The 27,857-nt window shown below is 36.4% G+C and overlaps 1 protein-coding gene across 1 annotated transcript; it reads right to left on the bottom strand.

Moving 5' to 3' along the window:
- Positions 1-24,169: 24,169 nt before the first annotated feature.
- LOC129945393 (28S ribosomal protein S35, mitochondrial) lies at positions 24,170-25,412 on the bottom strand. The gene is made up of 2 exons (XM_056055124.1): positions 25,171-25,412; positions 24,170-25,099 (listed from the first exon to the last, which is right to left on the bottom strand). The coding sequence occupies exons 1-2, from the start codon at positions 25,292-25,294 to the stop codon at positions 24,231-24,233; spliced, it is 993 nt and encodes a 330-aa protein (XP_055911099.1). The 5' UTR covers positions 25,295-25,412; the 3' UTR covers positions 24,170-24,230.
- Positions 25,413-27,857: the final 2,445 nt, after the last annotated feature.

Raw genomic sequence — 27,857 nt, 5'->3', positions numbered from 1 at the left:
ATGGCCTTGGTTTTGAAATCGTCTGCCAGATGCCATCTCTCATTTTACTGTTAAAAATTAAAAAAAAAATGTTTGTATTAATAATTGAAGTAATCTTGAAAAGATATAAACATAAAATTAAATAAATTGCAATACAAAAATGGTTTTTATTTTGTGCAATATGCCAAAATACTAAATAGATACATTTTTGGGTTCAAATCTTTTAGTATAATGTATAAAATCTTCTCTGTAATTTACGGCTTCAATGCAATATTGGGAAAGAAGTTTCCAGTTGCTTCCATTTAAAATACTTATAAAGTCTGATTCGCTTATTATTGACTTTTTAAAGTATGCAAATCTTATTAACTTCCCATAGGAAGTTATTGTAATGGGTCCGATTTGTCAAATTGAAAATTTTGACATTTCTCGACGTTTCAAGGTCCCTAGAGTCGAAATAAAAGATTTTTAGAAAGATGTCTGTGCGTGCGTGTGTACGTACGTTTGTACGTCCGTACGTTCACGACGTTTTTTTCGTCGTCCATAGCTCAAGAACCAGAAGAGATATCGACTTCAAATAAATTTTGTTATACAGATAATAAGGCAGAAAGATGCAGAAAGGGCTCTCAAGAAAATTGCGTGGGTGGTTTTTTTACCATAGCAGTTTGAAAAAAAGGTGAACATTTTGGTTAACCCTAAATATCTTACGAACCAAAAACGCTAGAGACTTGAATTAAATTTTATATAATATATTGTAACGTGATACAAAACAGGTGTATTTTTTGAAAAGAATCAATATAACGGTTTTTTTTATAAATCAAAAAAACTAAAAAAAAAATTTGTAACCTCCAAAATTTTACGACTGAAATATGATTTCACCTCTAAAACAGTTTTGTGCAACGACGAATAATGTTTTTGACATCTGATAAAATTTTGAGAAAAATCTAATCGACAGTTTTTTTTACAAAGAATAAAAACCTAAAAAAAAATGTATAAAAGTTGGTAAAAATTGATTTTCGACTCAAATATCTTTTCAAAACTTTGAGATATTGGCTTTAATTTACTTTTATCTTTCAAAACATCTTGTTGTCAACATTCAGTTAAAGTTTGAAAAAAATCGATTTGACAGTTTTTGAACAAAAAATTAAAAACCGAAAAAAAAATTAACAAAAGTTCGTAAAAAATGATTTTCGACTCAAATATCTTTTAAAATCTTTGAAATAATAGGTTTTAACTAATTTTTTCTTATAAGAAATATTGTTTTCAACATTAGGACAAATTTTGAGAAAAATCTAATTGACAGTTTTTTTTACAAAAAATAAAAACCTAGAAAAAAATTTATAAAAGTTGGTAAAAATTGATTTTCAACTCAAATATCTTTTCAAAACTTTGAGATATTGGCTTTAATTTACTTTTATCTTTTAAAACATCTTGTTGTCAACATTCAGTTAAAGTTTGAAAAAAATCGATTCGACAGTTTTTGTACAAAAAATTAAAAACCGAAAAAAAAATTAACAAAAGTTCGTAAAAATTGATTTTCGACTCAAATATCTCTTCAAAAATTTTAAATATTGACTTCAAACTAATTTTATCTTATAAGAAATATTGTTTTCAACATTTGGTAAAATTTTTAAAAAATTCGAATAGACAGTTTTTTTACAAAAAATAAAACTATTAAAAATAACAATCCTACTAAAACTTGGTAAAAATTTACTTTCGGCGCAAATAGGTTTTCAAAAATTAAAAAAATTGGCTTTAAACTTATTTTATTTCACGGAAAATATTGTTTTCAATATTTAGTAATTTGTATATAAAAATCCAACAGTCCGTTTTTTCATTAAAAAAAATCTACAAAAAATAGTACGCAAATTTGGTAAAAATTGGTACGAGTACATATAGACAAACTTTGAAGCAAGACAAATCGACAGACGGGATGGGAAGTTATCAGTGTGGTCGCATCCCAGCCTCGTTTTTCTTTTAGAATAGGTCACACTGATAAAAAGGTATGAGTTTCCTTGTTCTTGCAAATTACAGAGAGAGCAAAAAGTTGATTGGTCATTAAAATAAGGTTTGTAATTTAAGTCAAGAAGCTCTCCCGTAATGCGAGAAATGATAGAAATTTCAAATAAGCTCATTTTGTCTGTAAAATAATTGAGCTTTTGCCTCCTCAATTAGATCTAGTCTTATTTTGTCATCTACTCCCATCTTCCATCTTCAAAGTATGCACCGAAATACCGCCCAATATGGTTAAATCCTCCCATTTCCTGAACCAACTTATATTTTTTTGTATACTTTGTTTTGCTAATAATTTTGGTAATCGATTATCATCATAAGAAAGTATTTTGGCTACATAATCAAAGTGCATTTTCAAGGTGAAAATAAAAATACTAGGAAGACTTGTTTCAAGCAGCAGCATGTAATTAGGTGTTGATTTTGGTAATCTAAATAGTTTTTTTAAGAAGAGCCGTTGCAGTTTTTCAACCTCATCATACTTCTGATATCCCCATACCTGACATACATATGTCATTATAGTTCTCAGAGCCGCATCAAACACTCTAAATTTGACACTATGTGCAACATTTGTGTTCCTAAACAAGTTTTGCCAGGTTGAGTTTTTGCAGATAACAATTTCTTCAGTTTACTTTGAAAGTGTTTCTTAGGGTTGAGTTGGGGTATAAGAATCATTCCCAAGTAAGTAAATTCTTTCACAAATTCAATATTTTCACCATTTAGAAACCACCTTTCATTTCTACTGTGTTGTCCTCAACCTGTTCTAAATATCATAACTTTCGATTTTGATATATTTATTCCCAGATTCCACTTTTTACAGTTCTTATCTAGCCTATTTATCATGAGCTGAAGACTTTCTGGGGAGTCTGCAAACAAAACGATATCATCAGCATATAGGAGGCATTTTATAACAAGTTCTGCAATTTTAATACCGTTTCGCAAAGCGTCAATTATGTCGTTGATAAAAAGAGCAAACAACATCCTTGAAGTACTCCACTTTTGGTTTCAAACCTGATATTTGTTCACCGTCCCATACAGCTGATATAGTGTTCTCGTAAAGTTTTCTTAGTACTTTAGAAATTTAAGAGGATAACCCCAGTAAATTTAATTTATAAAATAATGCCCCTCGATCAATGCTATCGAAAGCAGCTTTGAAATCAATAAATATTGAATACAGCTTTTTCCTATTTTCTGTGTATCAATCTACGATATTATGGATGGAGAAAATGTGATCCGTTGTTGTATGACCTGCTCTGAAACCTGCTTGAAATTCGTTCAACAATTTGTTCTCATTAACCCAAAACTCAAGATTTGTTTGTATAATTCTTGTAAATATCTTCGAAATCACATTTAGGAAAGATATGCCCCTATAATTTTCCACATTATTTATGTACCCTTTTCTGTGTATTGGAAATACAATTGACTTTCTAAAAGTTTCAGGTACTTCAGCCGTGTGCAATATATTTGAATAGGTCCTAAATTTTCCAAAAAATAGTTTGGAGCGTTTTTGAAAAATTCATAAGGAACTCTATCATACCCTGGGGCTTTGCTATTCTTAGCTTCATGTAAGAAATTCACAGTTCTTCTATGTTGATACCCCCACCTAAAGAGTCAATGTTATGAAATTTTCAGCAAATTGTATTGGTTCTTCAATCTCTAATGAATTAAGTAGATTTTTAAAATGATTTGCCAGAATATGAGCATCAAAATTGTTACTAATTTTGAATTTTTTCCCATTCAGTTCCTTCACTACTTTCCAAAATTCAGAAGAATCCTTGGCATTATTTAAATTATTCGCTATTCTTCAATAGTATTAATTTCCCTTTATTTGGCAGAGTTTTTTATATTCTTTGTTTGCCTTTTTTTTATATTCTTTACTTATATGTCTCAAATATATAAGTTGTATGGCTCCTATGACCCCCCCCCCCCCCTGGATCGTCAATTGTTTAAAAGTTGATGAGGTCGTGCTGCGCGATTTTTTCCGATTTCCGATTCATATTTCCTTTTCCAGTCCTCAGTTAGCAACAAAGTCAACGCAGTACAATACAAAACGTATTTTCATATATACAAATATATAAAAAATATAAGGAGGGTCATATCCACTAACGCAACATGACAAGACTTAAATTTCTATGAAAATTAAAAAAATAATCTCCCTATATTAAAACATCCATTGATTACCTTGAAAGTTCATTTTCCATATTAACTTCCCATAGAAAGTAATTGTAATGGATCCGATTTATCGAATTGAAATTTTTGATATTTCTCGACGTTTCAAGGTCCCTAGAGTTGAAATAAAAGATTTTTAGAAAGATATCTGGCAAAATTATTAGAAAAATCAAATTGACAGTTTTCTTATAAAAAATAAAAACCTAAAAAAACATAACTCATAGTTGGTAAAAATTGAATTTCGACTCAAATATCTTTTAAAAAACCTGAGATTAAAGCCATAAACATAAAAACTTAAAAGAAAATTTAACAAAAGTTGGTAAAAAATGATTTTCGACTCAAATATCTTTTCAAAACTTCGACAAATTAGCTTTAAACTACTTTCATCTTTTAAAAATATTGTTGTTGAAAATATTGTTTTCGATATTCAGTAGTCTTTTTTATCAGAAAATTTGCACGCTGCAGCAGAGGCATTGGTGAAAGTGTATGCGGATGATTTAGAGCCTAGTCTTGGTAATGAGTTGGTTCAATTTATGTATTTGATTGACTCATACAAAAAGGAAAAGGACTATCGGTACGAAACTAAACAAACAAATTAACCTCGAAACTGCATTGAGAATGTATTTGGTTTTAATGATAACAAAGCGATTTACTCCGAGAGCTGGATTTCAACGAAATCATCAACGATTTTTCGGCGAAAAAACCTCGGAAAGTTCCGTTTGTTAACCCTAAAATTTAATATCAGATTATTCTTTTTCCGTTTATATTTATATGTGTTTGTTCAATACTAAAGGAATTTACTTGGTTTCACAAGAAATTATTTAGTAAAAAATTCGAGTGAAAAAAAAATGGTTCACTTTATTTTGGAAATAATTTTGGGCGAGGGGGCCTCCGGTTCTTTATTGCCCCTAGTCCTCTGGACCTCTAAATGTGGCCCTGCATTTGAGACCATTATTGGATACGATTTAAATGTAGAAAGACTTACGACAAAAGACTTAATTGCTTACACAATATTGTGTATCGATAATGATGAAGACACTTGTATGGTAATTTTGCTTAGCCACTGAACGAAGAGGGGCTTCTCCACAGTGGACCTCCAAATGTTTTATTTTTATAACTTACTTACTTACTTAAGGTGGCGCTACAGTCCGGGGTGCACCTGGGCCTCAACTAACAAGCGTCTCCAGCCAGCTCAGTCCCTAGCTAGCTGTCTCCAGTTTCGCACGCCAAGTTGGTTGAGGTCCTCTCCCACCTGCGTGCGCCACCTGAGTCGCGGTCTTCCTCTACTGCGCCGTCCCTCGGGATTAGATTCGAAGACCTTCCGGGCTGGAGCGTTGATGTCCATCCGCTCTACATGACCTAGCCATCTAAGCCGTTGGACTTTAATTCTATGCGCACGGGACCAAAAATCACCCGAAGAATTTTTCTCTCGAAGCATCCTAAGACGCTCTCATCTTTCTTTGACAGGGTCCAGGCCTTAGCGCCATAGATGAGAACCGGGATGAGGAGTGTCTTATAGATGGTGATGTTACATGCTCGAGAGAGGACTTTACTTCTCAATTGCCTTCTAAGTCCAAAGAAGCAGCGATTTGCAAGAGTTATTCTTCGTTTGATTTCAGCGCTGGTGTTGTTGTCTGCATAGCGGTGCCTAGGTAGACAAAGTCCTTAACTACCTCAAAGTTATAGCTGTCCATGGTGACGTTTTGTCCAAGACGTCGTCGTTCAGTGTCCTTTTTTGATGACAGCATATACTTGGTCTTGCCCTCATTGACCACTAAACCCATCTTCTTCGCTTCCGTCGCAGTGCTCAAAAACGCCCATTGACATCACGCTTTGATCTTCCAATTATGTCAATATCATCTGCGTATCCGAGTAATTGGATGGATCTTTGGAAGATTGTGCCTCTATTGTTGACGGTTGAGTTTTGCACAATTCTTTCCAGAACGATGTTGAAGAAGTCGCATGACAGTGCATCGCCTTGTCTAAAACCTTTTTTGACAGCGTGCATTCTCCATCGTCATTCTGCACAAACGGATAAGTTTGACAGGGATGCTAAAACTAGACATTGCTCGGTAGAGCTGTTCCCTATAGATGCTGTCATACGCGGCTTTAAAGTCGATAAAGAGATGGTGGGTATCGATTTGAAGCTCCTGGGTTTTTTCCAAGATCTGCCGTAGTGTGAATATTTGGTCGATAGTGGACTTTCCTGGTCTGAAGCCACACTGATAAGGACCAATCAGGTTGTTGACGAATGGCTTCAGACGTTCACATAATACGGCAGAGAGGATCTTATACGCAATGTTAAGGAGACTGATGCCTCTGTAGTTGGCGCAGTTTAGAGGGTCTCCTTTCTTATGTATCGGGCCCACTATGCTGAGATTCCACTCATCGGGCATGCTTTCTTCCGACCATATTTTGCAGATGAGTTGGTGCATGCTCCCTACCAAGTCATCGCCTGCTGCTTTGAATAGTTCGGCGGTGATGCCGTCAGCTCCAGCAGCTTTGTTTGACTTAAGTTTAGATATAGCTATCTTCACTTCGTCAAGGTCGGGTAGGCGGAATTGTTGATCTGCGTCGCCGAGGTTGAGTGGTTCTATCTCCCTTACAGCGGAATTCGGTTCTTCATCGCCGTTATATAATTTGGTGAAGTGATCTTTCCATATTCTCAGCATCGACTGTGGTTCTACTACGATGTTCCCTTGATCGTCTTTACAGGCTTCAGTTCGTGGCTGGTACCCTTGGGAGGTTTTTTTTACCTTTTGGTAAAATTTACGAACCTCATTCCTGTTGTGACATCCCTCTATCTCCTCGATCGTGCGCTTCTCATGCTCTCTTTTTTTCCGTCTAAGAAGCCGGTGTTCCTCTCTCCACTTCTGCTCGTAGAGCTCGCGAGCAGCTCTAGTCCTTTTGTGCAGCGCCGTTTTGTATGCCTCTTGTTTCGCTGCGTGCGTTTGTCGGCATTCGTCGTCAAACCAGGGGTTTCGCTATGGTGGCCGTGTGAAACCTAGCACTTCAGAGGCGGCATCTCTGATGGCTGCAAAGCAATGTTGCCACCGGTTTTCAATGCTTAATGCAGGAAGCATAGGACTCCTTAAGAGGTTATTAGAGACTCGATCGGAAAAGAACATGGCAGTCTCTTGCGATTGTAGCCGTCTAACGTCGACTCTTCTCACAGTACTTGCTTGTTTTGGCTTGGATCGGGATATCCGTAGCCGTACCTTGGCTACAACGAGGTAGTGGTCCGAGTCAATGTTGGCCTCTCGGAATGTTTGGATATCATGGATACTGGAGAAGTGTCGTGCGTCGATCGCAATGTGGTCAATCTGGTTGACGGTTGATTGATCAGGAGATTTCCATGTCCCCTTGTGGATATTGAGTTGCGTGAACTGCGTACTAGGTACCAGAACGTCTCGCCCCACAGCGAAATCGACCAGCCTGAATCCGTTGTCGGAGGTAGTGTCGTGCAGGCTGTATCTCCCGATTATGCCACCAAAGATGTCTTCTCTTCCTAGCTTGGCATTAAAATCTCTTAAGACAATTTTAATGTCATAGTCAGGGCACTGCTCATATGTCTTGTCCAAGAGCTCGAAGAATATATCTTTGGTGTCTTCATCTTTCACCTCTGTTGGGGGGCATGCGCGCATATTAGGCTTATGTTGGCGAATTTAGCCTTGATGCGGATTGTCGTGATGTGCTCGCTCACACTCTTGAATCTCAAGACTTTTTGCCTGAGCCTAGTTCCAACAACAAATCCACACCCAAATAGACGCTGTCTTTGTTCTCGGTAGCAGTCGCCGTAGTAGATATCGCAGTCTTTTAGTTTGCGTTTGCCCGTTCCATCCCATCGCAATTCTTGGATGGCTGTAATATCTGCCTTGCAGCATTTTAGGGCTTCCGCTACTTGTTCGGCTTCACATGGTCTATTAAGGGACCACGTACATATCCGAAGCTCGTTGTCCTTATTTCGTTTGCGTGGGTTGTCAACAGTGAATCCGTCCGTATCCGGGGCTTGTTGGTGCTTCGAAACTTAAGGTATTTTTACGTGGCCAGGAAGTCACCCCGACGGCACAACCCCCAACCTGGAGGGCCAGATCCTTACTATAACTCCAAGGAAGGGGAGCCGGACAAACCGCTCCTTACAGGCCTGGGCTCCGAATATGTCGAAGAATTCGTCGACTGCCGCCTGGATAAGGAGAGGTGCCTTAGTGGAAACACCTCCCCCCCCCCTCTCTCGTTTGTTCCCCCAACAACTTTCCACTGGGGTTGGAACCCAATCTCCAGTTGAGGTACTAGGCACCCGATGTTCACCGCGGGGAGGTGAGAGTAGGAGTTGATAGACAGAGGTGGGTTTTGAGAAAAACCTGTGGACGCTTGTGTCCTCTTGAATGCACATGTCTACCATTTAAACATCTTTTTTTTTTATAACATCATATTTAAATATTATCTGCACCAAAATTTGCATTTTTTTCACACAGTTAAATATGATATTACGTAAATTGCCTTTATTTTGCTTAAACTAAATTAGTAGCAAACTTTCCGTTTCCCGTCAACTACTATAAATGATATTTCTACAAATTTAAATTTAAAAAGGGACTATGTCTTCAAATTCAAATGTGACTCCAAAAGCCTTGATGCATTTCCAATTTGAATGACTTTTGATTGTAAACATCACTGTTAAAATTTTAAAAAAGGGTTTACTTCTATTCATTACCTAAGCTACAATAACCAAACCAAACGAACTATGTCCCATTTAAAATCCTAAAACGTGCAACTATTATAGGTTTTTCTCTGTAATATCTTCTAACGGACATCTTCAACTTAAAGGTAAACTTGAAGGCGAAATGAAAACAATTAAAAATGCAACATAAATTTCCCTCTTTTCGGTTCGTTAACGGTCATTTCATTGTCGTGTCGCCAAGTTAAATGACAAAACAACATGGCACCAATGGGAGTCGTTTTCCGCGAAACAAATTCCTCCTAATTTCCCAATTTAAAACCTACAATGCCACATAAAAAGCCAACCCTTTCCATTTCCATTGCCTTATACAAAATACACAATACAAAACTTGTCCACCCGAATTCTATTCAAAAACTTAACCCCTTCCTCCATTACCATTCATCTCTGCCATTTTTACGTCTTTTCTATGCAAATTCTTTTTCTTGATGTTGCATTAGCATACGCTTTTCCAGACACCAACAAAAAAGAAGGAAAATCCCCTCATTCCTAATTTTTCTATAGGTACTCCAATAGACCACCAGACGGTTTAACGTTGTTGTAGTAGGAGAGGAAAAGTTAAAGGTGGTGGGTTTAGGTAGGTTGTACATTTTTCCGCGTTTTAATTTTATTTTTTGTTAAACGTTCTCGAATTTCCGTTTTAGAACACTTTTAATTATGTACAAAAAGAAAATTACATGAATTTTCGTAAAAAAAAGCGTGAAATAGGAAAAAAAGCACCCTTGGCCATCATGGGTTAGAAAAATGTAAAAGAACAAAAAAATACACGAAAACAAATTAAAGAATCCTTCAGATTCGAAATTAACATTTATTTTTTTTAAGTCAAATGCATAATTATAACAGTAAAATAAAATATATTAAAATTCTTAACTCAGAAGGAAAGTAAAAGAAAACAATAAATTTATCAAGAGGTTTAATATAGCCAAGTATTAAAGGTTTAATAGTATAGGATAAAGTTAGCGTCATGCAATTAGTAACGGATTTTTGTAATTATTATTGATTCAAAGTAGTCCAGAGAGGTACATCCCGAAGCTATAGTGTCATGTTAGGTTTTTAGGTTCATGGAAAAGGATCCGAATTCATTGACAGAAGTATTTTTCAACACTGTTTTATCGGGCTTTTTTCTAAACTAGTCTAGTTGCGAAAATAAATTCTTTTAAGTATATTTCATAATTTCAAGTGTGATAATATCTGAATTTCATTCATTCTGCATTTCTTCAAACTTCTCAACCCAATAAAAAACGGCGCAATAGTACAATATGCCAGCCCTCTAGTAGAAAATGACTATATAGATAGATGCATAAATTTGGAGGAAGTCAAAGAGGAGGAAAACAGAATATCTTTTGAGTGCTACAAGACTCTTACAGAAGAGGCTTTAATTATGCTGACTTATTCTATTAATCACATATTTAACTTCAATAATTTACCACATGGCTTCCGAAATGCGATTTTGTTTCCATTACATAAAAAAGGTGACATAAATTTAGCCGAGAAATAGGAGGAATTTCCTTCCCGAACTGTTCATTAAAGATTTTTTCATTTGTTCTTTGCACAAGACTTACAACATGGGCTGAAAAGGAGAACCTGCTTAGTGATTTTTAGGCTGGATTTAGGCAAAATCATTCAACAATCGATCAGATTTTCACTCTAATGAATATTGTGCAATCGTTTTAGTACCAACCTAAGAAACTGGATGATTTTTACGTCGATTTTAAAATAGCTTTTGGTTCTATCGATAGAAGGTCACTATTTTACAAATTGTCATTGATGGGAATGTCCACAAAGATGCTAAATATTCTAAAACTCTTGTACGCTGATACACAATCAGCAGTTTGGAATGGAAAGATACTTTCGAAATGGTTTCCAACAAACATTTGAGAAAAACAGGGGTGTGTTCTAAGTACTCTTTTGTTTATTCTATTTCTTGACGACCTGAATGATGTGCTTTGCGGTGGAATTTTAAGGGCTGAAAGGAGAATTAAAGTGATCATGTATGCTGATGATATTGTTCTCTTACCGAACACGACACGACTCAAGGACTATGATTTTGGACCTTGAAGAATACTGCGCAAAATGGAATCTCACGGTCCAAAATAATGATATTTTGAAAGGCCGGTGGACGGTATGCCCAAAATGAAAAGTGGACATTTGCTGGTGAAGATATTAAAATCGTCAAGGAGTACGAATATCTTGACATGAAAATATCATCCAAAAGTCATCTTTCCAACAAGCTTCATCTAGCTAAAACAGCACTGAATTCTACATGGAAATCCTGCATTAAATCGAGTACACTCAAAGTGCAAAGTATTTATAAACTTTTTATGCGACTTCTAAATCAGTCAAGTTTTACACTGCTCAGGAACAAAATGAAGAACTGAAAAATTACTTAGATTTTTTCTCAAGTGATTGTTCAAACTCTCCGAACTATATAGTTTTATTAGAAATGGGATTGTTGCCATTATTTACTGTAACCATTGAAGCTTGACTTTGATTGTATGATAAAAGCAATGTCGCAGCCATCTAGTCGTCTCTTCCAAATCTTTGTTTTATAAAAAGTGGCAACTTTTGGCAAGAAGATACAACTTGGATCGAAATGTTACGTTGCTAATATGGGTTCTTGGAGGGAGAATTTGTATGCTTTCATAAGAAGACTGGATGATAAATTGAAAGAGGAGTTTAAAGAGCAAGCGCAGTCATCTCTTTATAGACGATATTACTGCACACTTAACTACGATTAAATGAATCCAATTATTTTCGGGATTTCGGGATGGAAATGGTACCTTCAACATCTCAACCATTTTTAGAGCAAGAGGAGAACTGCTTAACTTGAATTTCAAACCACACAGGGATGATCTTCCTTTATTTTGCACTTTATGTAAACTTGGATCACGAGAGAATGTATTTCATTTTATAGCAATATGCCCGGTTCTCAGTGAGATAGGAAGGGTTTTTTTCGACAGCTCGAAAATAACATTAGAGAAAACAACAAATATTTTAAATGGATGTGAAAGATGGAAGCCACTTGCTGTATTCTGTAAGGAAGCTACAAGCTACAAGCCAAAATAATAGCAGAAGAATTAAAAAAAAAGTTTACCAAAAACAAAAAATACCCAACCCATGTTCTAAATATTTATTTAAAAGCAAAAATTGTTTCCTGTGTTATTATAAACTGTTTTAGAAAATACAATTTTATTTGCCATCTGACATGATGGCCAAGGCCATACCTTAAAAGGATTGTACGCTAAATAACTAATGTTAAAAATGTAATCAAAATTACTTTAAAAGAAATAAATCAATCAATAAAATAATAATATCGGAATGAAAAAAAAACTTACAAGGTTGTGATTCAAGCGATGATTCAGGTCGTCACAATTTACCGACTACCCCAGCATTCGGTAAAATTGTAAAGAAATTTGAAGAAAATGGAAGCATTAATAATAATGATAACTAAAGACTGCACTGGAGGATATTTGATTCTAACAAGACAAAGCAACAAGCCACGCAATACGACCAATTACAGAGGTCGACGAGCCTTTGTTCCTAGCATTCAAATTGTAAAAAAGTACGGAATAACATAAGGTTTTTGAGTTATTACTTTATAAAATTCCAAAAAAACACATATGTATATTATTTTGAGATATTACTTTTTAAAAATAAAACAAAACACATACCGTCGCCTGAGAAAATTATTGTCGTTTGTGAAAAAATGCGATTTTTAGGTATTGATGCGGTTTTGACAAACAAAAAATAATCTTTCAAATGCTGTTTTCCGCGTTTTAATATCTATCTTAGCTACAGGGATAATTTGTTTTAATTTTGTCGTTTGTGAAGGTCGAATGCGTTTGGGTATTTATTTTGTCGTAGGTGTTTAATTTTTGCACATACTACATTTTTTCTGTTGTAAACTCAGTTTTTGATCTATCAGTAAATTATTGTCGTATGTGTTAAAAATCCTGCACATACGACAATTTCTTTCAAGTTACGGTAAATAGTTGTCGTATGTGTATGTGAAACTTCAGTCGAATGAACTTAATACATGCTTTAACTCATCTATCTATAGACCCAAAAAGGATCTGTGTGATAAATGCTTACTTTTTAATGCAAATAGAAATAATGCTACAGAACCAGAAAAACAAATTATGAAAAACCAGCGTGAAAAAGACCTGCAGAATATCGACCCTAACTCTGCTGTTTTGTTTTTCGATTTAGGAAATGTATTTACACTCGCAAAAATGTATACGTCTAACTTTTTTATAAAAGAAAGCTGTGCGTATATAATCTTACGGGAGCTCTTATTGTCGCTGGATGCAAAAAAATTACATATTGTGCTATTTGGAACGAAACACTGAGTGGGAATTCTGGTAACGATAGAGCCAGTACGTTATTTAAAATTTTGTCAAAAGTATTTGCTGATCATCCTAGCCTCAAGATTTTAACGTTATTGAGCGATTCGTATTATTATTTTAAAGTAAAAAGTTAGTTTTACAGTAAAAATAATTATTTAAGCTTGGGTGCAAATTTTCTTTTAATGAAACTTTTTATACTTACTTACATACTAAAGGTGCCGCTACAGTCCAGGGCGGACCTGGGCCTCAACCTACAAGCGTCTCAAGCCAGCTCGGTCCCTAGCTAGCTGTCTCCAGTTTCGCACGCCAAGTTGGTTGAGGTCCTCTCCCACCTGGGTGCGCCACCTGAGTCTTCCTCTACGGCGCCGCTTTTTAAAAAAAGTATCATTCATAACTGTAGGTGTTTCCGTTGTTTTTTAATACATTTTTTTTTTAATTTTTTGTCATATTTTAGAAAATTGCCCCTCCCGCCTAAACGGGGGGAGATAGACCCCACCTCCCATAGTAAAAAATGGTTGTATTGTCAAATAAAATCATTTAACCAAGAGAAAGAATTTTTTACGTCTAGCGTGTATGGATCGGTCCACTGTGCGCCGCCGCCCTCGGCATTGGATTCGAAGACCTTTCGTGTTGGAGCGTTGAAGTCCATCCGCTCTACATGACCTAGCCATTTAAGCCGTTGGACTTTGATTCTGCTAACTAGGTCAGTGTCGCTGTACAGTCCGTCATTATATCTTCTCCCCCATTCTCCATCTATGCGTACGGGACCAAAAATCACCCGAAGAATTTTTCTCTCGAGGCATCCTAAGACGCTCTCATCTTTCCTTGACAGGGTCCAGGCCTCAGCGCCATAAATGAGAACTGGGATGATGAGTGTCTTTTAGATGGTGATCAATTGCCTTCTTAGAAGCAGCGATTTGCAATAGTTATTCTTCGTTTGATTTCAGCGCTGCATTGTGACGTCGTTGTTCAATGTCCTTTTTTGATGACAGCATATATGTACTTGGTCTTGCCCTCATTGACCACTAAACCCATCTTCTTCGCCTCCGTCGCAATGCTCAAAAACGCTCCACTGACATCACGCTTTGATCTTCCAATTATGTCAATATCATCTGCGTATCCGAGTAATTGGATGGACCTTTGGAAGATTGTGCCTCTAGTGTTGACGGTTGAGTTTTGCACAATTCTTTCTAGAACAATGTTGAAGAAGTCACATGACAGTGCATCGCCTTTTCTAAAACCTTTTTTGACATCAAATACATCGGTAAGATCTTTTTCGACCTTGATAGAGCAGCGTGCATTCTCCATCGTCATTCTGCACAAACGGATAAGTTTGACAGGGATGCGAAAACTAGGCATTGCTCGGCAGAGCTTTTCCCTATAAATGCTGTCATGCGCGGCTCTAAAATCGATAAGGAGATGTTGGGTATCGATTTGTTCCTGTTTTTTTCAAGTTCCTGGGTTTTTTCCAAGATCTGCAGCAGTGTGAATATTTGGTCGATAGTGGACTTTTCAGGTCTGAAGCCACACTGATAAGGACCAATCAGGTTGTTGACGAGCGGCTTCAGGCGTTCGCATAATACGGAGGAGAGGATCTTATCTTATAGGTAAAAATTTAAATCTGCAAAAAATAGTACGCAAAATTGGTTAAAAATCTTATCCGACTTCGATATCTCGTAAAAAATGAAGGTATTGTTGGTAATTTTTAATAATTTTTTAGAAAAATTCAATTGGCCCTTAAAAAAAACACGAAAACCTACAATAACAACAAAAAACGGACAAGAAATGGTCTTCGACTCAAGTATTAGGAGAATAAAGAAAGATATTATCTTCAAATTATTTATCTCACACAAAATATTGTCATAAACATTTCGCTAAAGTCTTAGGCAAGAAAAATCAGCAGACGGGATGGGAAGTTATCAATGTGGGTCGCATCCCAGCCTCTTTTTAAACTGTATCTAGAAAGCGAAGATTTCTACTAAGCAAAATCATCATACAATTTATTGATAAGGGGTATGTTGTTGTGTTTTACCTTAGCCTTAAAACCCCTGTTTTTATTTGTCTTTGGCATTAAAAAAAAGAGGCTGGGATGCGACCCACACTGATAACTTCCCATCCCGTCTGTCGATTTGTCGACGAAGCCAATATTTTTAATTTTTGAAAGCTATTTGAGCCGAAAGTAAATTTTTACCAAGTTTTAGTATTGTTTTTTTTAGAGTTTTATTTTTGTAAGAAAACTATCAATTCGATTTTTTCAAAATTTTATCGAATGTTGAAAACAATATTTTTTATAAGAAAAAATTAGTTTGAAGCCAATATTTCAAATTTTTGAAAAGTCGAAATCAATTTCAATGATTCGAAAATCAATTTTTACCAACTTTTGTTAAATTTTGTTTAGGTTTTTAATTTTTTGTACAAAAACTGTCAATTCGATTTTTTCAAAATTTTACTGAATATTAACAACAATATTTTTTGAAAGGTAAAAGTAGTTTAAAACCAATATCTACAATTTTTAAAAAGATATTTGAGTCAATCATCAATTTTTACCAACTTTTATACTTTTTTTTTAGGTTTTTATTTTTTGTAAGAAAACTGTCAGTTCGATTTAGCTCAACATTTTTCAGAATGTTAAAAACAATATTTCTCATAAGATAAATTAAGTTTGAAGCCTAAATTTCAAGTCTTTGAAAAAATATTTGAATCGATATTCAATTTTTACCAACTTTGAGTAATGTTTTTTTTTAGATTTTTATTTTTTATAAAAAAAAACTATCAATTAGATTTTTCTCAAAACTCTGTCAAAAACATTATTCTTCGTTGCACAAAATTGTTTTCGAGATGAAATCATATTTTAGTCGGAAAAGTTTTGAGGTGACAAATTTTTTGTTCAGTTTTTTATTTTTTTCAAAAAATGTACTTCTTTGATATCACGTTACAATATATTATATAAAATTTAATTCAAGTCTCTAGCGTTTTTGGTTCGTAAGATATTTAGGGTTTACCAAAATGTTCACCTTTTTTTCAAACTGCTATGGTAAAAAAACCACCCACGCAATTTTTTTGAGAGCCCTTTCTGTATCTTTCTGCCTTATTATCTGTATAACAAAATTTATTTGAAATCGATATCTTTTCTGGTTCTTGAGCTATGCACGACGAAAAAAACGTCGCGAACGTACGAACGTACGTACACACGCACGCACAGACATCTTTCTAAAATCTTTTATTTCGACTCTAGGAACCTTAAAACTGAGAAATGTCAAAATTTTTAGTTTGACAGATCGGACCCATTACAATAACTTCCTATGGGAAGTTAAAAAAATATTTAAGGCTAGATTCAAATTCAAAAAAAATTAACTAGTGGCTTGTTTGTATACCAGAGAAAAACGTAACTTTGTCGACCAGTGTTATGAATCGTTGCGTAGTTTTCACATTTTGGTGACGTCAATTGGTCACTAATATTATTCAATTTGATAGAAAAATCCACATCAAACGATAACTTTTTGAGGACCCATTTTCACCTGTTTCGCGTGGGTTTGTGTCGTCCTACATACGGCAATTTTGATTGTTAACACTGCCATTCATCCAAAAATGCGCCTCGTCACTAAAGATGATTTTTTAGCCAAAATTGAGGTCATCTTCCTAACGATTCGAAGCCCAGTCAGCGAACAAACTCCGTTGTCTATGGTCCTGAACTTTGAGCTCCTGATGGCGCAGTTGGTTTTTGTAGACCCAAATCTCGACTGCCTCTGCTGTAAACTTTCACGGACCGCGGCGATGATCTCTTGCGATTCTTGAACGTACGGGTGTTGGATTATTGCTTACTGAACCAGTCGTCTCAAAATTGGTCACTTAATATTAAAGAGTCGACTTTAAAGGGCCATCTCGTCTAACGTAAAGTGGGCGGAATGAGCGCAACGTTTGCGTTAACGAACAGAAATTTTGATAACAAAGTTTTATTATTTATACGTGCTGTTCAATCGTGTAACTTGCCATGATGATTTGGCATAAACAACTGAATAATAAACAAAAGATTTGACTGATGTCACAAAACATGTAGCTTAAAAAAACTGATATAAAATTTAAAAAGGAAAAACAAAAACGTTGATAATCTTTTTGAAACAAAATTCAAAGAGAATTTATAAGGATGTAAGGTAATTTATTTTACTAGATAGAGTGTGTCTTGCATCAAATTTAAACTATCACGTATTTGTCGAAAAAGATTTAAAAACTGAAACCATTGCTGTTATTGGACATACAGAAATCAAAATAAGGACTAGTTCAACACCTACTCCACATTATGCATAGTTCTTTTTTCTAAAATTTAACACTTTTTCATCAACTCAACAAAAATCAAACAGGCTTCTGTAAGATTCTTATCATTCCTCTCTCTGACTTTGAAAAATTTGAATAATTTTCATTTTTAGCATAACACTGCAAAGAAAAAGTAAATCTTACAATAAATTATATCCTTTTTCCATTCAAGGATAAGAACGAAAAAAAAAACTCATTCCAATTCTCACAATTTGAAAGCCAATTCTCATAGATTTCTAAGGAATGTAAATTTAGTCTAAAATGAGTATGTAGGATAAAAGTCTATCATTTTTATCGTTCAGTCATGTGTCACCCTTCCGCAGGACAACAACGAACAACATTACTCAAGAAGTCAAAGTGCATTGAAACGTGCAAATGATACACTTCTTGATTATTATCCTTTTCTATTCTCATTTCAAAGGTTCTTTATTCACATATATTCGATTCCTTATGCGATGTGTAGTTTGATGAAAAGGCTAAAAAATCCAAGTCTTTGAGGGAAGAAGAAAAAAAGGTTAAGCGAATTTTCCATGCGATTTCAGTTCAATGCATAATAATGAAGGGATATACCGGACATCCTAGCTAACTTCATGTCATGTCATTTGATTGCCTTGAAAGTTATAAACATTCTTGACGAATATCGGAATGTGTTTATACAAAAAATACTAAAAGATTGGTCGAATGGATATGCTCTGTATCAATCTTCTATTGAACATGCTAGTGACCTTGTACTTTGATGAACTCAAACCAACGACGACGTTTAAACCATCTCAAAGTCAACAAAACTCTTAAGGTAAAAACCAATTACATAATTATCAAGTCCTTATTGTTTGAGCCTTCAATAACTTTATATCGTCGGCTCACTCATGTATCTTTATAAAATGATTATTATATTTTGCCTTGATCTTCAATTTTACCATTTTTCCTCTCCGCTCTTAATAATGATAAATTATTTTTTAAACATCCTCCAATGTGGGTGGTGGTGGGGTTGGTATTTAATTGACACAAGTGTTAGGCGGATTCTTGAATGGCTTTTGACAACGATTTTATCCCTTGGAATTATATGTTCAAACCCCCAAAAAATACATATAATGACAGCTAAATTAAGTGTAATCATGATTTACAGCATCGAGGAATTTTTCATTAGTCGGATAGGAGGAATTCCATCAGAACAGAATCAGAAAGCGGGAGCTTTCACTGAACTTCCACATAAAAGCAAAGACAGTGAGGAGGATAACGTTGCGATTGACTTTACTGATTCAAGGTACAAATTACCGCACTCGCAATGACGACTTTATGCCTTGAACCCTGCATACAATGAACATACAATACAGGGGATGAAAATGAGCAACGATTCTTATGGTTCGTGGATGATGATGATGATGTATTCCCCTTTAAATCATTCTTCTGGTCGTCCGTCGTCGTCGATGGCGTCGTGCGTCGTTCTCTTGATTCATGTCGTAGTCAGTGTCGATTGTCGTGTTGTTACTGGTTCCGGTGCAAGTGATGCATATTAATGAGTTTTCGATAAAATTAGACACTATTATTATAAAATAACTTAATTAATTCAATTGAATGTCGGTCGTATGGTAATCCTGAGAATCCACTCTTCTTCGATTTAATTGTTTTAAAACTCTCTTTAGACCTTACCATAGAATGATGGGTCTTATTATTTACTTTCTATTCATTCCATCATCCAAATTCAAGGCGGGTTAACCCTTTTGTTGTGATATACGTACAAAGGCAAGTTGATTTAATTTGATAGATCTTGTTGTCTAATCAATTTTACACACGTAAACAATAATTATTGTTGAATTAATTGCTGCTGAAGTTACGATGAAGATGTGATTTAAGAAGTGGAAATTAAGAAGCGAGTAATGGAAGAGAAAATTTATAGGATTTTACTACTTAACTATGAAATGATAAGCAAATTGAGCAGAGTCTGTTTCAATTGGCATATGCTATCCAATCCTGTGATGGCATCCTGTCCATATGAGTTTACTTACTTTAATCATTGTTTACGCCATGAGGCCCAAATATACCCCAGAACATTTTTGAAAACTTATAACATTTTTGTTTTTAATTGTACTTCAATGGGATTAATAATAAGTCATTTTTAATTATGAGTTTGAAATAATTCATACACCTTGCATGCAGTTCTTCCATCAGGTCAAAGCCGAAAGTAGTTCTATGTGACATTTGACTCATATGTTATTTGTGAAGCCTGATATGCGCGCTCGCCCCCACAGAAGAGAAGGATGACCATATCAATGATATGTTCTTCGAGCTCTTAGACAAAACATATGAGCAGTGTCCTAGCTACGATATTAAAATTGTCCTGGGCGATTTTAATACCAAGCATAGTTCATATTTCATATATTTTATTGATCAGGTTATACTGTAAGATACATTATCTTTTAAAATAGTATAAACTTAATTATTATATTATGTGTTGTGTATACTTGTTTGTGAATTTTCAAAATGAAAATTAAATTAAATGGTATGTATGTATGTGAACAATTTAAAACAAAAGTTATAACTAACAGAAAAAATAATAAGGACTCAAATCATCACTACCTTAAGGTTTTCAAATATTCCTCAATTTTAGTACAGTTTATCATTTTTAAAGATCGAGGAAGACAGTTCCACAAATCGACAAACTCAATTTGTTTATGATTTAAAATTATCACAGGAAAATAAGACGTGTCGATGGCTTTTCTTGAAATTACCAAACATTTTGATTTTACTGGATTGAGACAAAGTCCATTTTTCTCTGACCAAGAAAAAAATGGTGGCAAGGTCTTCGTTGACTTCAAAGGCAGCGTTTTCAACCAATCCTAAAGGAAAACTTTTACTTATTTGAACATCGTCAGCATACATATCCAATTTAGAGCTCTGCATACATAAGGGTAAATCATTGATGTACATAGAGAAGAATAGTGGTCCTAATATTGAACCCTGCGGAACCCCTCTTTTAACCATAAGAAGTTATGAAGCAGAAGATTTTGCAATAACTGCCTGAGATCGTAATGCAGATAAGAATGAACTAGACTTGCTGAAGAAGTAGAAAAATTAAATTGATTTGTTAGTTTACTAAACAGTATTTTATGATTGACCGTATCAAATGCCTTTTAAAAATCAAGGAGAACTAAAAAGGTGACATTGTCGCTATCAACAGCTTGTTTGATGTTTTCTACAATGTTAATGAGAGTTATGGAAAAGCCAGATTGGTTAACACAAAGCAGATTGTTCTCAGTTAGGTAATTCCTTATCGGACCGTTCATAATTCTTACTAAATACTTGGAAAGAAATGGTAAAATCGCAATTGGTCGAAACTCACGTTCGTTTTTTGGAATTGGAATAATTTTTGCTTGTTTCCAAGCTGATGGAAAAACATTCGACATTAATATTGTATTGTAAAGATGTGTTAAGTATACTTAATATATATATCTTAGAATGTAGGGTAGTATAGCTTTAACAAAGACTGGATGAATTTCATCTATTCCAATAGAGTTTGATTTTATGTTAATGCAACTCTCTAAGACGTTCAGTTACCTGCGAGAAACAAAAAACAAGAAAATGAAAAAGACGCATACTCAAATGAAGCAAAAGATGTTTTTTCATTTAATTAAGAGTTTGGAAGCGACAAAAACTTTTTATTGAGCTCATCACAGTCAACATTATCATGGTTTATCTTTTTTTTGCTTGCCAATGCCAAGGTTTCTGACCGCTTGTGAAGGATCTAACTTTGGTGCGAAATAACTTTTTTTTGCATTTCGTATCTCAGCTGTAACTTTGTTTCTCAATTCAATTGTTTAAATTCAATATACAAAATATTTAGTCGAAAACGCTTCCAACTTTTATAGGCCTGGTCGCGTTCATATATAAGATTTTTAATGTGCGTGTTAAACCACGAAGAATTTTTTGTTACTACTGTTTTTGTGATCAGTGGAATGTGTGTTTCAAATAAGTTTCTTATATTCTCTTGATCGTCGAAAAAAGGCATTTCATAAACTCGAAACCATTCAATTCGTTTTAAATCATCTTCTAATTGGCTCGTATTCACTCGATTGAAGTCGCGAAATCTTATAGTTTTGCTCGAAATCTATGGATCACATTGAAATGTCAAATTATCAAACTTGATTTGATTTTACAATTTATCTCACTGCGCACAAAAATATCCTTTCACAACGAAAAGGCTTATGAAAACCATTTAAGGAACTAACAGTATCACCATGGTAGCCAATACGTGTTTTCCACATCTCAACATCCACAAAGGGACTTGGAGTTCTCCAGATCAATCTACCGTTAACCAGATTGACCATATTGCGATCGACGCCAGACACGCTTCCAGCATTATGGATGTACGAACTTTTCGAGGAGCAAACATCGACTCGGACCACTACCTCGTTGTAGCCACACTTCGGATTTCCAGACCCAAGGCAAAACAGAAAGGTGCTGGGAGAAGGTACAACGTCAAACGGCTACAATCGCCTGAGATCGCCAAATCCTCTTCCGACCGAGTTACAAGTAACCTCTCTCAAAGTTCTCTCCAACACAATGTATCATAAGCCAGTAGCAACATTGCCAAGATGCAATCAGAGAAGCCGGCTCTTATGTGCTGGGTTTAAAGCAGCCACCAACAAGGAACCCCTGTTGTGATGAGGAATGTCGGCAGGCAAATACAGCCAAACAACAGGCACGTAAAGCGGCGCTGCATAAAAGGATGAGATATGCTCATGAGCTCTATGACCGACTTCTCAAAAGGAAAAAGAGGGAGCATGAGAAGCGTGCGGTCGAAGATGTTGAGAGGTTTAAAAGCAGGAATGAGGTTCGAAAGTTTTATGAACAGGTGAAACGAAATTCACAGGTACATAAACCTAGAACCGAAGGCTGCAAAGACGAAAGTGGAAACATCATAGTGGAACGGCAGTCAATGCTGAGGATATGGAAGGACAACTTCTGCAGACTGTATAACGACGACGACGAACTGAATTCCGCTGTCAGGCAGGATGATCCATTCAACATAGACGACGAAAGCCAACAATCCCGTCCTCCCCACTTAGACGAAGTAAAGATTGCCATGTCTAAGCTGAAGCTGAGCGGATGGCTTGAATGCCGAGCTCTTTGAAGCAGCTGGAGATAAGTTGGTTAGGAGCATGCACCAACTTATCTGTAAGATATGGTCGGAAGAAAGCATTCCCGATGAATGGAACCTCAGTATTGTTAGCCCGATCCTGAAAAAAGGAGACCCTCTAAACTGCATCAACTATAGAGGAATCAGTCTACTTAACATCGCCTATAAAACCTTCTCTGCCGAAATATGTGAACGTCTAAAGCCCATCGTCAACAACCTGATAGATCCTTATCAGTGTGGTTTTAGACCAGGAAAGTCTACAGCCGATCAAATATTCACATTACGGCAGATCCTGGAAAAAACCCAAGAACATCAAATCAACAACAATCACCACATCGATTTCAAGGCCGCATTTGTCAGCATCTACAGAGACGTGAGGTATAGAGCCATGTCTAGTTTTGGCATCCCTGCCAAACTCGTCCGTTTGTGTAGGCTGACCATCGCTCTTGAAAAGCTAAGGCTATCTTTCAAAAGCCTGTGCAATTACTAACATATGCAGATGACATTGACATCATCGGAAGAACTCAGCGTGATGTCAATGGACCTTTTGTGAGTAATGAGGCAGATGCAGCAAAAATAGGTTTAACGGTTAATGAGGGCAAAACAAAACATTTTTTGAGCTAAAAAAGCTTTTGGGTAGTGAATCCCTTTCTCGAGCTACCCAACTGTCGCTATATAAGACCTTCAGACTAAGCCAGAACCTAGATAGATAAAAGCCCGACGACAGAGATGGCTGGGTCACGTAAAGCGTAGTCTTGCAATCCACGGGGTTTGTCGAGTGAGGCTCTAGTGTTTTTTTTAAGTCAACGGAATAAGAATTTTGTGAAATTTTATGAGCGTTTTCAAGTTCTGTACAGTTTAGATTAACTATTTCAGCGTTTTCAATAGGTCCTGATCTTGAAGACGACCCATTTTGAGGTATGCATTCAATTCTTCTTATTCTGTAGCAAAATAAAACAAAAAGTCAGCCTAAGCACAAGGTGCTCCGCAGTTTAAAGAGCTATCGAAACTTTATCCATTTTAAAGGCATGAAACTTTAGAAGGACTATTACATTTTACCCCCGATAGATAAGAGTTTTCAAAACTCCAAAAGGTTAGAAAAAGCAAGGTTTCTAAGATTTAAGTTTAGCGATTTGATCATGATAACTTAATGTAAACAACCCATTAAATCAGAACCGCTCGTCTTAGCCTTTGAATTATATATAACAATAAACAGAACTCGTGCGCGAAGCTTAGTGCGAAGGACTTCAGTCCATGACCTATACATTTTTTTCAGCCTAAACATACATTCTCTAAAAAATGGTGTGTTACATAAGTTCTCTTTTGGATTTTCTGACATATTAGAATTTTGTATCAAAAAGATATTTCACCATTAATTTCTGCGATTCAAACAGACAAAATATTCCACATACGCCACCATGTACCGATTATGTAAAATTTACAACAACAGAATTTTGTTTGTCTTATTTTTTCAAATTATAAGAGTTTGCTGGTTTTAACTTTCGATAATTTTATTGAAAAAGGTTTAACATATTTTCGAACATTTTTAACTTTTGACAATGCCAAGCATTTGTTTCACTTCGTCTTTATACTTCTGAATGTTGTACTCGTTTTCGCCTTCGTTGATTAGATTCTCAACACTCTTAGCAAATCCTTCGCTAGCAGTCGTCTTCTTTGCGTCCTCAGGTTTACCCCAATTGAGAATAGCTTCAGCAGACACCTTCGATTTGTTTCGATTAAAATAATAAGTTTCCATATCTGCCTCAGACTTTGTGGCTTCCCATGGTTCTGTCACGAACGACTCGTGATAACAGGCCGTAAGTAGATACATTGCATGATCGTAATTTTGTTTCTTTAACGGACAACGATCCGTCATGATGGTTATGACATCTGTTTCTGGGTCGTATCGATTTCCAATGAGACGCAAGAACTTGTCCTTGGCGTGTTGATCGAACTTCAGTGTTGACAATTTCAGCTTCAAAGTAACTCGACGAGCTTCAATGTTGCGAATTGTAGGCAGCCCATGAACATAGTCGCCATAGATTACCTCGACTGGAAAATGTTTCTTGCATTTCTCCTCAGTTTCCAAGCCTTTTGGCCATGGAGTGCAGAACCTTTTCAGAGCCTCACACTGTTGTTTGATGGCGCGTGGTGTTAGATGCAGGAAATTGGGAATTTTCATTATTTCTGCGTTGCCAAACTTCGAAGGTGCGGGAGCGCCTTTCTCAGTGAATCCCTGCCTGATTGGCAATGGCACTGATGCGGGGTGAAATGTTCTTGGTCCTGGCCAGACGGCTGTCCAATCTTGATCTGTTGCCATTTTGTGAGTTCTCGGCGGTGGAACTGGATCTTTCTTGTATGGTTTTCTTTTGGCTGCAACATTTCTGACAGCACGTAGATTCAACACACGGAATTCTGAAACAAAGTCGGTGATATACATCAATCATATAGATTTGTGTGTCTTAATTGATTGGCAAAGAGGTTACCTTCCTCGGCATCATTTGTTGAAGATTCTGTGGCCTGGGATGACAACAACCTAGCTTGATAAAAAGAATATTTAGATCCTGTCAAACGTAGGTTGTGTTCGATTAGACGAGTTAGGGACGACATTATCGAAAATTAAAGTTAAATCTTTTTATTTTATTTTGTTAAATTGAATTCTTCTTCATTTCTTGTTTCTCCCGAAAACGAAAAGAAATCACGCAAGACCTGTCAAAGCTCGGAAAAAATTTGACACTTTGGTTTGACAGTTTTGATAATGTAATAGATTAATTGTTTTGAAGTAAAGGCTGTGTAGATAGTTAAAGATGCTATAAAAAGGTGTGTTCAGATGGCTGAAAATAAATCCGTATTGAATTAGACATGTTTGGTAAGAGTTTACGAATTATCATAGTTATGTATGGTTTTACAATAAAAACATATTATTTAAAAACAAAAAAATCAATGAATGTTCATTTTTATTCATAAGGGCAGCTATTATATTAGCAATAAAATGACTACAGACCACCATAGATCACACGAAGAACTTTTCTCTCGAACCGACCCAAGGTGCTTTCATCCGCTTTTGTCATGGTCCATGCTTCTGCACCGTATAGCAGGACGGGGATGATAAGGGTCTTATATAGCAACACTTTGGTCCCTCGAGAGAGGACTTTACCACTCAATTGCTTTCTTAGTCCAAAAAAACAGCGGTTAGCAACAGTTATTCTGCGTTTGATCTCAGCGCTGGTGTTATTTTCTGCGTTTACAGCGGAGCCTAGGTAGACGAAGTCCTTGACTACCTCAAAGTTACGTCTGTCGATTGTGACGTTTTGACCAAAACGTCGGTGTTGTATGTCCTTTCTAGACGACAGCATGTACTTTGTTTTGCCCTCATTAACCGTTAAACCCATTTTTGCCCACTCTGCCTCAATACTCACAAAAGCCCCATGAACATCATGCTGAGTTCTTCCCATTATGTCAATGTCATCAGCATATGCCAGTAATTGGACAGACGTTTGAAAGGTAGTGCCTCTAGTGTTGACGTGTGAGCTCTGCACTATTCTTTCAAGCACGATGTTAAAAAAAGCGCATGACAGCGCATCACCTTGTCTAAAGCCTTTTTTGACATCAAAAGGTTCTGTTAAGCTGTTTCCAACCTTTATGAAGCAGCGTGAATTCTCCATGGTCATCCTGCACAAACGGATGAGTTTGGCAGGGATGCCAAAACTAGACATGGCTCTATACAGCTCGTCCCTGTAGATGCTGTCATATGCGGCCTTGAAATCGATGAAAAGATGGTGGGTGTCGATTTGGTGTTCTTGGGTTTTTTCCAGGATCTACCGTAATGTGAATATTTGATCAACTGTGGACTTTCCTGGTCTACAACCACACTGATAAGGACCTATCAGGTTGTCGACGATGGGCTTTAGACGTTCACATAATACGGCAGAGAAGATTTTATAGGCGATGTTAAGTAGACTGATTCCTCTATAGTTGGTGCAGTTTAGAGGGTCTCCTTTTTTCAGGATCGGGCAAACAATACTGAGGTTCCATTCATCGGGCATGTTTTCTTCCGACCATATCTTACAGATAAGTTGGTGCATGCTCCTAACCAACTTATCCCCAGCTGCTTTAAAGAGCTCGGCATTCAAGCCATCTGCTCCAGCGGCTTTATTAGACTTCAACTTAGATATGGCAATCTTTACTTCGTCTAAGTCGGGAGGACGGGATTGTTGGCTTTCGTCGTCTATACCGAATGGGTCATCCTGCCTGACAGCGGAATTCAGTTCTTCATCGCCGTTATACAGTCTGCAGAAGTTGTCCTTCCATATCCTCAGCATTGACTGCGGTTCCACTATGATGTTTCCACTTTCGTCTTTACAGCCTTCGGTTCTAGGTTTATGTACCTGTGAATTTCGTTTCACCTGTTCATAAAACTTTCGAACCTCATTCCTGCTTTTATACCTCTCAACATCTTCGACCGCACGCTTCTCATGCCCTCTCTTTTTCCTTCTGAGAAGTCGGTGTTCCTCTCGCCTCTTCTGCTCATAGAGCTCACGAGCAGCTCTCGTCCTTTTATGCAGCGCCGCTTTGCGTGCCTCTTGTTTGGCTGCATTTGCCTGCCGACATTCCTCATCAAACCAGTGGTTCCTTGTTGGTGGCTGTTTGAAACCCAGCACATCAGAGGCGGCTTCTCTGATTGCATCTTGGCAATGCTGCCACTGGTTTTCGATACATTGTGTTGGCGGCAGAGAACTTCGAGAGAGGTTACTTGTAACTCGGTCGGAAAAGGTTTTGGCGATCTCTGGCGACTGTAGCCGTTCGACGATGTATCTTCTCTCAGCACCTCCCTGTCTTGCCTTGGGTCTGGAAATCCGAAGTGCTACCTTGGCTACAACGAGGTAGTGGTCCGAGTCGATGTTAGCTCCTCGAAAAGTTCGTACATCCATAATGCTCGAAGCGTGTCTGGCGTCGATCGCAATATGGTCAATCTGGTTGACGGTAGATTGATCTGGAGAACTCCAAGTCCCTTTGTGGATGTTGAGGTGTGGAAAACGCGTACTGGCTACCATGACGTTTCGCCCCGCAGCAAAATCTATGAGCCTGAATCCATTGTCGGAAGTGTTGTCGTGCAGATGTTATGTTCTAGATAACCTCAATAATTCCATCTTTAGAGTCTTGAACTAATTGT

Source organism: Eupeodes corollae, chromosome 2 (assembly GCF_945859685.1).
Source record: "Eupeodes corollae chromosome 2, idEupCoro1.1, whole genome shotgun sequence".
NCBI classification, from domain to species: domain Eukaryota; kingdom Metazoa; phylum Arthropoda; class Insecta; order Diptera; family Syrphidae; genus Eupeodes; species Eupeodes corollae.
This window is presented reverse-complemented; position numbering and strand designations above follow the sequence as displayed.